This window comes from Primulina huaijiensis, chromosome 14 (genome assembly GCF_012295235.1).
Source record: "Primulina huaijiensis isolate GDHJ02 chromosome 14, ASM1229523v2, whole genome shotgun sequence".
Taxonomy (NCBI): domain Eukaryota; kingdom Viridiplantae; phylum Streptophyta; class Magnoliopsida; order Lamiales; family Gesneriaceae; genus Primulina; species Primulina huaijiensis.
The window spans coordinates 4231207-4246764 of NC_133319.1; the positions used below are offsets into that span (position 1 = coordinate 4231207).

The window sequence follows — 15558 nt, forward strand, 5'->3', positions numbered from 1 at the left end:
TAGTAAGGTAAATCAAGCGGCCAACCAACCTTTGATATGATTCTGGACTGCTTAATAAAGGATCAGGAGGACAACTGGATGTATCTTGAGCGAGTATGTTATCCAACTCCACAGTTGTCAACTTCTTGTTTTGTTCCATTGGTGTCTCATATGGTTTACTATTAGATACACCAGAATCAGCAATGAGTTCCAGTGCATATTTACGTTGATTGAGATAAATGTCGTGCGATGATCGAGCAATCTCAATCCCCAAGAAATATTTCAGTTTACCAAGATCTCGAATTTGCAAACGAGAATGAAAAAAAGATTTGATCTTCGCAATCAATTCCAAGCTACTCCCTGTGATGACAATGTCATCTACATAAATCACTAAAATGGTGATATGCTGAGATTCTCGGCTGGTGAAGAGAGAATGATCATGATGAGATTGTGTAAAACCAGCAGCGTGCATGATGCCGACAAATTTATTGTTCCACTGCCTGGAGGCTTGTTTCAAACCATATAGAGATTTACGCAAGCGACATACCTTATGAAGGCCATGAACATGATATCCAAGTGGAAGCTTCATATAAATCTCCTCATCCAAATCACCTTGGACAAAAGCATTAGCAGCATCCATTTGTGTCAAAGACCAATTGTTTTTTGCAGCCAAACTCAGCAAGCATCGGATGGTAACTATCTTGGCAGTGGGGGAAAACGTATCATGAAAATCAATGGCTGGTTGTTGTGTATACCCTTTTGCAACCAGACGGGCCTTAAATTTATCGACTGTGCCATCAGGATGATATTTAATCTTATATACCCATCGACATCCAATGGGTTTAGCATGGGAAGGGAGATCAACAACATCCCAAGTGTGATTAGCATTCAATGCTGCAAGCTCTAAATCCATAGCCTTTTTCCATCTAGGATCTGTCACTGCCTCATGATAAAAGCGTGGTTCGGTGACTGATGATATGGCAGCCACAAAATGTTGATAAGAAGGTGTGAACTTAGAATAAGAAAGATATCGAGAAATGGGATAGGTGCAACGAACAGAATTACTATGAGGTAAAGTAAGACAAGAATAATCTTGTGTCCACGAAGGGGCCATTCTTATTCGTTGAGACCGTCGGAGCGATGAGTGGGAAGTATCATTGGGTAACGGAAGGGCTAAAGACTCATTTTTTTGTGGTAGAGGACAATCATCTGTTGGAAAATTTTCTGGGCAATTGGATGAGGATGGAAATGGTGGAGCAACTGGCAAATTTGAGGCAAATGGGAACAAATTTTCATGAAAAACAACATCCCTAGAAATAGCTATTTTCCGGTTCTGAAGATTCATAACCTTATAGCTCTTTTGAACATTAGAATATCCTAAAAAAACACAAGCTGTGGCACGAGCAACAAATTTGTGTTCAAGGGTCGGAGAATTAACATAGCAAAGACAACCAAAAACTTTAAGATGATTGTACACTGGAACTTTGTTGAACAAAACTTCGAAAGGAGTTTTGTTTCCTAGGATAGGAGTTGGTGTTCTGTTGATGATATATACATATGTGAGCACACAATCACCACAAAATCTTAAGGGAAGGGAAGCTTCAAACCTTAGGGATCGGGCTATGTCAAGAACATGTCTATGCTTACGTTCTACTACCCCATTTTGCTGTGGTGTATATGTGCATGAACTGAAATGAATGACACCTTGTGAAGCAAAAAACTCACTGCATTCGGATTTAAAGAAATCAGTCGCATTGTCCGACCTAATGGATTTAATTCGAGCAGAAAACTGAGTGTTAACCAAGGCAAAAAAACGCTTAAGAATTTGGAATACATCAAGCTTAGAATGCATGAGATGAACCCAAGTTCCTCTCGAAAAATCATCAACAATTGTCAAGAAATATCTCTCCCCATTCTATGTTGGTGCACTAAATGGACCCCAAATATCCATATGTATGAGTTGAAAAGAAGATTGAGACTTTGTCAAGCTTACCTTTGGAAATGACAACTTAGATTGTTTCGATTGAGGACAAACAGAACAATGCTTTAACGACATATTCTTTGATAGAAAAAGAAGCAAGTACATTCTGGAAATTGGCATATGTCCCAATCTTTTTTGCCAAGTGTCACAATCAACAGAAATTGAACTCTGACACACAACATTATTTTTATAACGCAGAGTATTACAACTGGGATTAAAAGAGGGCAACAACATTACAGTATTCGAAGGGCTGAGATGTTGGAACAACTTGTTGGTAAGATGATACAATCCACTCTCTTCTTTACCAATCCCAACTATTTTCCCACTCATCAGGTCCTGAAATATGCAAAAATGAGGGAAAAATGTGATAGAGCAGTTGTGAGATTTGGTAAATTTGGAAACAGATAAAAGGTTGAATTGAAAATGAGGAACACAAAGCACGTTTTGCAACGTAATTGATGGTGATGAGGATACGGATCCAATGCAACTAATGGACAACTTGTTACCATTTGGCAGTTTGACTGAACTAGAGGAATCATCCATGGACTTAGCATTTTGCAATATGGACTTAGCATTTTGCAATAGAGATGAACATCCAGTCATATGTTCATTTGCACCTGTATCAATAATCCAACTAGTGCAAGACCTTGGAAGTTCATTACCTGCCATATTAGCAGCTGGAGTATTCGAGCTATATGTGTTGTGGCCTCCCAACAACTTCATAATCTCAGCATATTGTTCTTGAGAGAAAACTGGAACAGGGGAAACACCATCAGCTACTGATTCCTTATGACTGTTATCTTCCACTAAATTTGCTGACACAACAGGTTTTTTTGATTTCACATAGGTTTTCGAATTCCTTCTATTGTCACCACGAGGTTGCTGTCCATATAAGCGATGTCCCAGAGGATAACCAACCAACTTGTAGCATGTGGCTTTCATATGTCCTGTCCAATTGCAATATTCACAATATAGCTGATTTTTCTTCGGTTCCTCAGCTTTGTGTTGCATAGAATAAAAAACAGATGCTGGTTTAGACTCCACTGAAATCAATGATCTATGAGATTCCTCTTGTGATATAATAGAAAAGGCTTGTCCAACGCTCGGTAGTGGACTCATCATAAGAATTTGGCTACGAATTTGCATGTAGCTATCGTTTAATCCCATAAGGAATTGAAGTAACTTCTGCTGCTGATCATGATTCAAGTACTTTCTAGCTGTATCACACTCACAAGAAGGAAGAGTAACCAACGATGCATATTCATCCCATAGGTGTTTGAGTTTCGAATAATAACCCGAGATTGTGCTGCTCCCTTGAGTTAATCGATTGATATCACGATGGATAGAAAAAATTCTTGATCCATTAACTTTATCAAATTGTTCTTTCAAATCACTCCAAACCATTGAAGCGTCCGATGAATACACAATTCCTCCATAAATCTCTTTAGATACTGTGTTCATTATCCATGAAAGTACTAAAGCATTGCATCGTTCCCACTGATTCGAAGTAGCATGTCCAACCGCAGGTCGTGGAAGAGAACCATCAATGAACACAATCTTATTTTTAGCTCTCAAAGCGATTATCATAGCTCGACTCCAAACTCCGTAATTCTCCACGCCAAGCAATTGATCATTTACCAAATTCATTCCTGGTGTGTCTGAGGGATGTAAAAATAAAGGATCGTTGAAATTACCTGGATTTGCCATCAATTAATGTCTTCGCTGATCTATTAAGTGCAGCTCATGTGGCTCGATTGCAATAAGTACACAGCTAAATCCAGCAAGACGTTCTGGACAAAGAAACGCAGCTCCTATTGGCGTAATCTAGATATCGTGTTGAATCAAGAGGCAGGATCGAAACCTAACCTCGCTCTGATACCATGTTGAGTGAAGAAATAAGAGAAGAACAAGCTCTGCACACGTTGAGCTGAATCTCCAAAAATTATTAGAATGCTGAAGAATACATGTTATTTATATGTCCAATACTCAAAACTGTAAAAGTGCTACTCTAACATTTAACAAGGAAAATGAAAGTATACTAATTGTGAACACGCTTCTTTACAATATTATAACCAACAAGATCCAACAACCCAAGTATTGTTTTCACTGTAAATCTAATAATTATTATTGATCTAAATATATAGAGTTTATGTTTGATCTCGCATAATTTTTTTAAAACAACGACAATAATTGCATCTATCAAGAAGTGTTGAACTAAAAAAAAAAATCAATTGCATCGTTCTAACGAGAAAGAACAGTTAGCCATACTCATTAATAAAACTTTTAGATAAATATTATAATTTTTTTTTACGAGAAACCTGATTTATCCAATAATTTATAATCGGTGTAGGATTTAATTAGCCGTGATTCCAAGTCAGACCTTGAAAGCATCTAACTCATTTATTTTAAGATTTATTGTAATTATAATTATAATGGTAATGCACATAGGTTGATTTTGTGTTGTATTGTTAGGTACTTCCTCTATGTCCCGTATATGTAGATTTATATACAAATTAAAAAGATTTATTGAAAGAGTAAATTTTATTATTAAGTAATGAATGTTTCAATAGGTTAAAAAAACTTATTGGAGGAAATTAATGTATGTAAGGACAAGGTTAGAGTAAAAATTTGTGTGAGACGCTCTCACATGTCATATTTTGTGAGACAGATCTCTTATTTGGATGATCCATGAAAAGTAATACTTTTTACGCTAAGAATATTACTTTTTATTGTGAATATCGTTATGGTTGACCGTCTCACAGATAAAAATTCGTGTGATCTTCTCACAAGAGACATGCTCCAAGGTTAGAAGTAGAATAAAAATGTGATTTGTAATTTTTATATTTGAGACGGTTAGTCTTACATATCTGTTTTAGGAAATTTTTACAAGTTATTACATATGAGATATCCAATAATTTGATAAATCGAATGGATATTTATTTAGTCCACCCCTCCGCAGAACTACTGCACCATCTTTTTGCAGCAACCGGAACACGAAAAGAGGTGGAAGTCAGTGAAGAAACTCTGGGAATTAGTTGATTTACGAGGGATCCATTTTTCTTGGCCCGAGTGACCGAAACTATTCCAACAGGTATTGGCCATTTGAAGCATTTTCATCTCCACTTTTTTTAAGCTCGCTTACTTGTTAATCCATCCTTCTCTTGAATATTTTCTCCACTTTTATCATTTGCATTTGGCTGTTTCTTCGAAAGAGAGAAGAATCGCTCTTTTACTTCTCAATTGTCTCTCTGTGTGTGTGGATTTTGGGGGTGTTTTTTTTTTGAAGGATTTGAGTTGCTGTTGGATCTTGGATTTGGATAAACCCTTGGCTTTTCAGGTACAGAAAACCCAGATCTCAGCTGCATTATACTAAAACCTTCCTCTATTTTCTTTACCTGTTTTATGTGATTTCTTTATTTTGCATTTATGTATATGGGTTGTGGCTTTTCAGAGGAAAAGTGAGTTTAGATGCAGATCTTGCTGTGTTTCTGCATTTTCAACTAACTTGTTTTGGTTTTGCATGGTGTGTTAATATCTCGGTTTCTACTTTTTAGTTTGTCTGGAAATGAAGATTGGTGGTAATGGTCACTGTCTTTTGACCGATTTGTTTATGTTACCTTTTTTCTTCTTATTTGTTGGGATCTTTTTGGGGGACATTTGTAGCAAATTCTCCTTCTATTCCTTGTAACTTCAAAATGCGACCATTGTTATTCCTATAGATCTCGGCTTTGTTCTGTATTACATATTTTATGTGCTGGACATTTAGATACGTTGCTTTGTTGGTAGGCAGTAGAAAGATTGGCTTAAAACGGTGACTGATCTTTTGTTTTGTTGGTTGATTTGTAAGTCGGTATCTATTTTTCCCTTAGAGTTGTTTTTATTAATTCCAATTATTGTGATGTGAGGATTGATCTTAATTAAAATTTGCAGCTTTTGGATTGAGTAATTGTTGTTTCAAAACGTGGTTTGCCATGGGAAAGTCTCCCGGGAAATGGATCAAGACNTAAGCTTATATATATGTGTATTAGACTTAGGGTTGATAAGAATTCATTCATAATTTTTCTAAAAACCTCTCCTCTTNAAGGAAAATGAAAGTGTACTAATTGTGAACACGCTTCTTTACAATAATATAACCAATAGTGACTCGTGCAAAGCTGGAGTATTGGCCAGCCTCGAGAAGAGCTGGAGAAAGGCCTCTGTCATCATTTTGATTATCCTCGTTTTACTTTACGTGGTTGGATGTATGGCGTTTAGGCACAACAAAAGGTTGGACAACGACCAACCCAGTGGCGAGAGTCGAATGGAGAAGGCGCGGCCTAGCAGGATGCCGTTTTAAGACAACAACAAAAGGGAAATCACTTTTCATGAGCGGCAGGTTTTATTTGAATTGTATTTGGTTTCTTGGGGATGATCTAGACTTGTTTAAAATATGAAAATTTAGAGTCTGTAAATAACCAATCTTGATGTATGCATTAGAATTTATAGCCGGAATGCACCCTGTTTAATTTTCACCCACAATCCTCCAAATTCAAATCAAGTTGATTTATGCATTATCTGGACGTGAACAATAAGGATTCCAAAAGAATCGGACTCGATCGAAGCTATTTTCGATATAAAGCCATAGCTGAGCAGCTGATTTTACAACGTAGTCACCATACGGACTGCTCCAATTTAGTAAATCTGAAATTTTTTTTCTCTCGATCAACTTGTCATTTCGAGCAACACTTAGGTTCTCTGATCTTTATAGCATTTTTTTTATGTATGCATATATATGATTTCATGGGAGGAAGGATCAGAAAAAAGTACAACAGTCGTCTTATTTGGGTTTAAAAAAGGAGAAATAGATATTCATAATAAAATATTTTGTGGTGTACTTCTCGTATCGTATTTGTATCCATTTATTTAATTCATCACGTACATTATGAACTTTTTTTTTTACCTGGGGTCCCAGACGTTACTTTTAGGTGATATCCGATTACATTTTCAAACTAACACGTTAAAAAAATAAATCGCTTCTAATCATTGATCAAATGCTAATCTATTCCATCAAATCGGATACCAATTTTAACGGTGATGTGAAAATTTCATATAGAATCTAACTACTATTTACACAATTTGGATTTGAACTCAAGATGATATAGGTCTTGAAACTCACCATTGATTATAGGCCTAGAGATCTTTATACATTAAGAATATCTTAAATGTCGATGGTTGTCTTCATTTGCTTCAATTCATTTTTCTTTTCTATCACACTATTTATTTTATGCGATTTATGCATTGTAATTGATTGTCCATCGTTTTTCTTTTCACCATGTTTGGTTAGTCTAAATACAAACTTGTATTTATTTCTTTGCTTGTGCTTCTTCAAGTTATTGCAAAGAGCCGATTTGAATGTTTGTCTGTCATTAAATGCACATAATTATTTTGTTAAATTATTTTATGAAATGAAATTTCATGATTTATATCATTAAAAGAAAATTAAATAACTTAATCAAATTTCCTTATTTATTACATGTTGGAAGAAATCTTTATTTCATTTGAAATTTTTGTAGTTTATATATAGAGTATAAATTTGAATTAATGAGGATATGTACATAATATTATTCTTACATTGATTTTTTTTTTTTAGTTTGATATTGATAAAGCTAACATATGTGATATTTATCTTAAATTATAATGAAATAATTGAGATTTAATTATCTTTTTAAATGTCTATATGTGTTTTACCAATTTTTCAATGATTTTATTTGAATATTTGATTTACATGGTTATCTACATGTCGTTCAGTTTTCTTCACCCTATTGATGTTAATGTTTCATGTCAAATTGAGAATTCATTTCAACTTATTAGTTCTCATTGTCTTTTAATTATGTAAGTACTTATGCTCAATTTTGTTGTAGACAAGTGTAATCCTAAAATATTTTTTCTTAGATTTTTTGGCATATATATATTTATTTGACAATTTTTATGTAATAATAATTTCGATTAAAAAGTGTATCATCTTTTTTTTTGAAGTAAAATGTTCATCATGTTTTCATCTCTGCTGCTTCATTACAATAAAGGTTGAGTAGAATTCTTGTTGTTGCTGGTGATTGGAGCTGTGTTATATCTATATAGTATATATTTTTTGTAAATAAGAATTTTCTGCAAATTTTATGGTCCTTAAACATCCGTACTTTTTATTTTTAATGAATGCAGGAAATTTTTTAACATGCCGAATACTANAAATATTTTCTCCTACGCAAAATCTCTTCCATATTTTCTAGTGCAAGTTGGAAGAGGAATAAATCATCTAGTCGTGGACCTGATTAGAAGGAAACAAGCTTTTGAAGAAAGTTCGTAGGGATTTCATCAAGAGCTATCTCCGCTAAACCCGGAATAGTTGGAGTCATGTGATTAATTCACCTAAGGTATGAAATTCCAACGCCCTATGAATGTTTATGATAAAACCATACGAGTGCCCAAATATAAACATATTTTGAATGTCAAAATAAAATAAAATTTTAAACTTCCGCTGCGTTTGGACACATAGAAAACCGAGATCCAACAATAAAAACAAATAAGCATGGTTCGGTATGTTATACCGATTCTTCCAAATCATACGGTATACCGAAATTTCTGTATGACATAAATTCTATACCATTTTTATCAAAAAATTTCGGTATACTGAAATTTCGGTACTGTATCGGTATATACCGTCTATACCGAAAATATTAAAAAAGTGTGAGTTATTCTCGTCACAAAAAAGCTAAAAAGCCCAACAAAAAAATAAAAATTGAAATAGTAAGTGTCCCAACAACATTATATTATAATTTCTAATATATATAAAAAAATTTCGGTATTTCAGTATATATCGAAATACCGAAATTTTTTGAATTCCGTACCGATACTGATACCGAAACCGTACCTAATATTCGGTATACCGTTAAATTCAATATATGCGTTATTTTATGATAAGGTGAATGCGGTATAACGGAACGATCAGTATTTTTTCCCACTCCTAAACAAATAATGCATAGGTAAAAGCCATATGCAAACACTTTCCTCAAAACTTGAACGTATAAAAATGCCACATTTTCTCAAAACTTGAACATATAAAAATATCATTTTTCTCATCCCATATATTTTTTAAAATAACATATTAAATTTTCTAAAAATACACTTAATAAACAATAAAAATTTCCTCAACATTCCTCAACTAAAATCATCAAACTTTATTCATGAAATATGGCTCGGAAATTCTTATCAGTTATCGGTTATGGTCGTCTGATCAAATATACAAGGATCTAAGATTTGTATAGTAGCACCGACCCGAAAACCAACTCCCAAAGCCCGTAATGATGGCAGAGCAATACTTACCTGAAGGCCGACATTCAAAATTCTTAATATTAGTCATAACTTCACCACTAGTCATTCAAAAGTCTTTAAAAAAATTTATTCATCCATATCGTATATGAGCTGTCTCAAAATCAAGTTTTCTTAAAAAAAATTAATCATCACAGTACCATTCATCCAAATATATTGTAATTTTGTAAATTCTTCGTGAAATACGTACTGACCGAGAAACTCTTCTTTATTTTGAAAAGTTTATAATCACTAATTGGAAAAAAGTTTTTTCATTCTTTTAAAAAAATAATCAGCACACAGTCACATCGACAAAAATCTTACATCAAAATCTTTTTTGTTGTAAACCAACTCGTGCAGTGCACCCACTCTCCTTTTTCTACCTTTTTGTTTTCTTGAAATTTTTTTTACAAATATAAAATATCAATTTCTCAAAAATCATTACATTTAATTCACACAAATTTTATCATACAATTGAAAAATATTTTGAAATCAATTAAAAATATTTATATATTTTAAAGATTATGAAATTATTTCTTTTTCTTATAGACTCAATTCTTTTTTTTTAATGCTGAAATTTAATTTTTCATAATTGGGTGAGTTTATTTCAATTTTATTTTGATGAACTTTTTCATTATCAAAAAAATCAAAAAAATACGAAATATATTTTGTCCTTATCTCTATAAATCATTTTTCTTGTGTACTAGCTGAAAAGACTTGTATTAATACAATGAGCATAATTATCGAATCAGAGGCGTTACAATGAACATGATAAAAATTATATGATACTGCAATATACTACATTTGTCTTTGAAAAATATTTGGGCATAGATAATACAATAGTCAAAATAAAAATAATCATTCATTAGTAGCAATAAAAATTACTAATATAATCGATGGAATCCTAAGCTGCATACTTATAATGAACTTATACACTCGCATGTTTATTAAAATTTTATAATTTTAGCAATTGAAATTAGGGGTGGTATACCATATCGAAAATCATATACCGTATACTGTATCAAAAATTACGGTATAAGAAAATTCATATCGATACCGTAATTTCGATATACCGAAATTTTCGGTACATATAACTAGCATATCGATTATACTGAAATTGTACGGTATACCGAGATTTCGGTACGGTATCGATATATACCGTTTTATACTGAAAAAACCCTTATATTTTAAATTTTTTTATAAATTTATTGTTTTAAAATATTATATGTTTTAAAATTTTTGTATATTTTTTCGGTATTTAGGTATATACCGATATTTTCAAATTGCATATCGTTACCGTACCGAAAAATTCGATATTGTTACCGTATCGTACCGAAATCTTTGATATACCAAAAATTCGATAAATTCGGCATTTTTTCGATACGGTAATCTCGGTATACCGAAAATTCGATATTTTTTACTACTCCTAATTGAAATCAATATGTTTTAGTCATGATATTGATTTCAACTAACCCTGGGAAAGCAAACAACTCTGCATGGTCCCATTGTGACGTCGAGATTGAAAGCCAATACTTTTTCAAAGAAAATTGCAGGATTTATAGCCCTTTCCTTTGCCTATAAATAACATTAGCATGCCAATCAAAGGAACTCCCTCCAATTAATATAAATTCTATTTCTTGGATTCCATCTCTATTATCAACAATGGAGTTTAGTAAATCAACACAAACAACAGTTGCTGAGCAGTCGCTCCCGTCGTCTGCTCCGCAATCTGTAATTGTAAGCCCATGTGCTGCTTGCAAAATTTTACGTAGACGATGTGTCGAGAAATGTATCTTGGCTCCATATTTCCCTCCGAATGAACCACTCAAATTCACTACGGCTCACCGTGTGTTCGGCGCGAGTAACATTATCAAGTTACTGCAGGTATATGTATTTTTTATATTGAGCACTCACACAAACATTTCTAAAAATTAAATATTCAGCCCAAATTATTTTATTTTTTTAAAAAAAAACTGAAACATTGGAGAAATTCTTGAATTATTTATTACAGGACATTCCCGAGCAACAAAGAGCTGATGCAGTGAGTAGCATGGTGTATGAAGCCAATGCAAGAGGTAGAGATCCTGTGTACGGATGCGCAGGCTCAATCTTCCAACTCCAAAAGCAAGTCAATCTACTCCAAGAACAACTAGCCAAAGCACAGGCACAGCTTGTCAACATGCAATACCAATACACCAACCTCATGGCCTTCATTTGCATGGAAATGACACAACCGGTTCGCGCGATATCGTCGGACGATCAGCCATCGTTCGATGATGTTAGTGACAACCTAAATAGTTTCGAGACTAACACGAGCAGCTTCCTAGATGAAAACAACAACAATGGTACTTTGTGGGAACTCCTCTCCACATGAGAGATCAAGTTTCACATGATTCAAGATTTTGAGGCATATCTATGGGATATTGTGTTCTTGTATAATTAGAATAAAAATCAAAATCCAGAATTAAACTATTTGGATGAATGTATTATCGTACTAGTAAGGGAGAATGTTAGAGAAAAAGTTTATAGTTAGGTAAATCTAATAATTTCCAATGATCATTATTCTAAAAGCAAAGACATGTTCTTGCCTCCGTGTTAATTTATCATTTAAAAGACGAGACATGTCATAATCTAAGTCTCGTCTCTTGCTTTATTCGTTGAACTCGTAACTACTTTTTGGTTACCTACTAATTCATTTCTTCGTTATCAACCTTTCTTCTTTCTTTCTTTCTTTCTTTCTGAAATTATGTGTCGTTTTATTTATTTATTTATTTTTTATCCATTTACTATTTCATTTTCCTCTCTTTTCCGATTCTTTTTCATTTGGTCTTTCATCTATCTTGATTTTTTTTTTTGCTATTTGTTAATATGTATTTCACTTTCTTTTTTTTTTTGGGTATAAAATAAGTTATAGATTTTTCTCTTTGATCTTTTTTTTTAAAAAATCATGTGAAAACACTTGTCATATTATATCCAAGTAAATAAAATCGATAGTCGATAACATTTTGAATACAAGGTCCGGAAAATTGGAATTCTTTTTTTCTCGGGAGTTGTTTGTTTGATTGTTTCATTTTTCCAATCTAACAACTGAAAAATTCGATGAGGAAAATGGAATCAATTGTTTGACCAACAACCTAATTTCTTGCTCCCATTTCTTTAAGCAACGTGGACTTGAAAATTTTAGCTTGATTTCCATGAAATTATAATTACTACACACACACATATTCATCGTATTATGGATTGTAAAATAGAAATATATTGTTACAATTTTGTTTTATCTCATTGATACACACACGTTTATAAATACATACATACATCTTTATATTTTATTAGTTATATACGTTTAATACATGTGAGACTTGCTTTTAAATCCTCAAGACCTCAACAACATAGTTAATTGTGTATTCAGTCCCTATCAGACATAAACTTTCTTTGCAATATCTGATTCACACCAAAAATATTTATGCCTTGTCTGGGCCCACAATTATTTTTTGTGATGGATTAATTCGATACAAAACATCAAAAATCTAGAACATATATATGATATTACAAAACAAATTATTTTAGATTTGATACAAAAGATAAAATTTTGAGTATACAACTGAAACAACTATATTATAAATATCAACTTACCACACTTGTTTGTCCGCTCAAATATCATATATTAATACCTGATATTTTATAGTGAAATGTCATATATCATTATCACATATTTAATTTTTTGTATCAATTTATATCCGAAAAAACACGTGTCATTAATATCAAAATTTGTTATTAATGTTTGGGTACTAAAAATTCATATATTATTGTCAAATATGAAACATTTAGTACTCAAATATCATATATTAATATCAGATTTTCAAATTTTTGTACTAAATTTTCATTCGAAAAAGACGTGTCATTAATATCAAATTTTGTCATACATATTCGGGTATTCAAAAATCATATATTAATGTCAGGTCAAAAGCATTTATTTCTAAAAATTCATATATTTGTTTCAAACTTTCAATGTTTTGTATCGAATTTTATCCGTAAAACACATATGTGCTCAGGGAGTGCAGAAACATTTTTTTGGTTAAGCAAAACTGCAAAAAAATCGATTTAATAATGACTCAACAAACATTTTACTATTGGAACGATGATTTATTTATCCTTGGCTTATGTTACATTCAAAATAGTTATTTTTAAATTTCTTGTAATCAATCGATAAATATAAGGATTATTTGCAGTATTGTAGTTAGGGGTGGGTAACGGTCGGTTTGGTCCGGTTTTACTCTACAACGGTTCGATTTTTCGGTTTTCGATTTTGAATATCTCTAGTCAAAAATCAAACCATTTTATTATGGTTCGGTTCGATTTTTTGTAATACGGTTCGATTTATACGGTCGGTTATATACAGTTAGCAAAAATTTTGTTAAGAAATAAAATTATACCATACTTTATGCCTTTAAAATCTAAATCATAGTGAGACCGGGCTTGTAGCCCAGTGGTCTCACCCCCTGCCGGAATAGCAGGTTTCCACGGGTTCGATCCCCCATCCCCGCGTGAGTTGTAATAAAAAAAAAAATCTAAATCATAGTATTTGTCAAACATTTAATTTGTGGGACTTAATCTGTAATAGGAATGATAAAAAGGTGTCAACCAGCTCGAATGGAACACCAATCATCTTACAAAAAAATTAAAGAAATATATACATAAAAGAAAGAAAACGTCGACTGATGAGTGGTGAGAAAGAAGAAAAGTCGACTAGTGAGTGGTGAGAAAGAAGAAAAAACGATCGGATTGAAAATTGAGAGTTAATGATATTAAGTTCCTAAATCCTAATAGCCCATTATATATAAAAAGTCTTATACTTAACAATAATATGGTCCATTATACCTAATAACCCTATACTTAACAATAATATGACCGGTTCGATTATTCGATTTTTTGGGAGATTAAAACCGAACCGACAAACCGAATTTCATAAATTTTAAAACCGTAACCGACCGAAAAACCGATAAAACCGAATTATTCGGTTTGGTCGGTTTTTCCGATTTTTCGGATTTTATGCTCACCCCTACTTGCAGTTACACATATTTATAGGATGTATAAGCGCTTATTCCAAGAAAACTAAGGAAGAAAATAATTTCAAATCATGGAGATGTTATCGATACAAAAGAAATAATAATCATTTCAAATTATCGTAAACTTTTGACAATCAACCAATTGAGTCATATACAAATCATGGAGATGTTATCGATACAAAAGAAATGATTATTTTATACTACGCATATGTAATGTCGTTTGATGGGACCAATATAATAGAATATACTTCACTTTATATATGATGAATAATTAAATATCTACAGTATACTATATATAGACATGTGGTGATGTACCTTAAATTTGAGAATGAAAATGAAAATTTGGAAAAATTAAAGTTGAGACACGTATTGAATATTTTTTCTAAAGAAATTTTTTGTTTTATCTTAGTGTTTTAATTTGTGACAATTCTTTCTCAAGATACAACGACTCATTCTTAAAATAATAACACTCTAAATTTTAAAAACAATAACCACACAAAATATTATACTCTCTTTTGTAAAGAGAGAAGTAGAAAGGAAGCAATATAAATGTAATGTAGGTAGAAAATTGACAAACAATTAATTTTTTTTTAATATCTTTGATCACATGTATCAATTATTTGGGACATGTCATGTTTCATCCAATAGATGTCTCATTATCAAAATAACTTATTGAAATCGTCAAAAGACATCATTTGAATACATGGTACCATAAAAAGTTACAACTTTTGCCAATCAGCACCGCCAGGAACCTAAGCGCCTCCCTCTCTGCCCTGGAATTTACAAGGCACGAGTGCTGAGACGCCTCCCTTGTCGTTTGAGAAATTTTCTCGTCACTTTTAAGACACACATTTGAACGTTCTTGTTCGATCGAATTTTCTTCGACTTTTTTTTTGTTTAATTTCTATTCGTTAAGATAAAATATTTCAACAAGACACGCATACATATACATATACATATACATATACATATACATTACATTTTATGAATGTAAATTTTGACTTGCTCTGCCGCATCAAATTGGTGGATTTATTTGACAATATTATGTCCCATCAAGACATTCAACACAAAATTGGTCTCCCAAAATGGCGAGTTACCGGCCAGCCCGTCCCATTGTCATGTTTTTAGAATGCTATAATTATTGTAAAACATAGGGGTGTCAAAATGCGACACGACCCGTCAATCCGA

General features: G+C 32.5%; 2 protein-coding genes and 1 long non-coding RNA gene across 3 annotated transcripts; 2 read left to right on the forward strand and 1 right to left on the reverse strand.

Annotated features, from left to right (window-relative positions):
- Positions 1–2095: 2095 nt before the first annotated feature.
- Positions 2096–3641, reverse strand: LOC140956681 (uncharacterized). Its single transcript, XM_073413529.1, has 2 exons — positions 2623–3641; positions 2096–2296 (listed from the first exon to the last, which is right to left on the reverse strand). The coding sequence occupies exons 1-2, from the start codon at positions 3605–3607 to the stop codon at positions 2262–2264; spliced, it is 1020 nt and encodes a 339-aa protein (XP_073269630.1). The 5' UTR covers positions 3608–3641; the 3' UTR covers positions 2096–2261.
- A 1213-nt stretch (positions 3642–4854) lies between these two features.
- LOC140956682 (uncharacterized) lies at positions 4855–5963 on the forward strand. Its single transcript, XR_012171504.1, has 3 exons — positions 4855–5297; positions 5747–5802; positions 5891–5963. It is a non-coding gene; the product is annotated as an uncharacterized lncRNA (long non-coding RNA).
- A 4954-nt stretch (positions 5964–10917) lies between these two features.
- Positions 10918–11832, forward strand: LOC140957663 (LOB domain-containing protein 1-like). Its single transcript, XM_073414996.1, has 2 exons — positions 10918–11188; positions 11316–11832. Exons 1-2 carry the CDS (start codon positions 10967–10969, stop codon positions 11676–11678), a joined length of 585 nt encoding a protein of 194 aa, XP_073271097.1. The 5' UTR covers positions 10918–10966; the 3' UTR covers positions 11679–11832.
- Positions 11833–15558: the final 3726 nt, after the last annotated feature.

What these genes read in the sequence shown, in the direction of transcription:
- LOC140957663 (XM_073414996.1), top strand. Translation starts at nt 10,967, where the DNA reads ATGGAGTTTAGTAAATCAACACAAACAACAGTTGCTGAGCAGTCGCTC. An exon ending in ACATTATCAAGTTACTGCAG is followed by an intron (nt 11,189 to 11,315) that starts GTATATGTATTT and finishes TATTTATTACAG; the next exon opens with GACATTCCCGAGCAACAAAG.
- LOC140956681 (XM_073413529.1), bottom strand. Translation starts at nt 3,607, where the DNA reads ATGAATTTGGTAAATGATCAATTGCTTGGCGTGGAGAATTACGGAGTT. An exon ending in TCCAGCTGCTAATATGGCAG is followed by an intron (nt 2,297 to 2,622) that starts GTAATGAACTTC and finishes TGCATATTTCAG; the next exon opens with GACCTGATGAGTGGGAAAAT.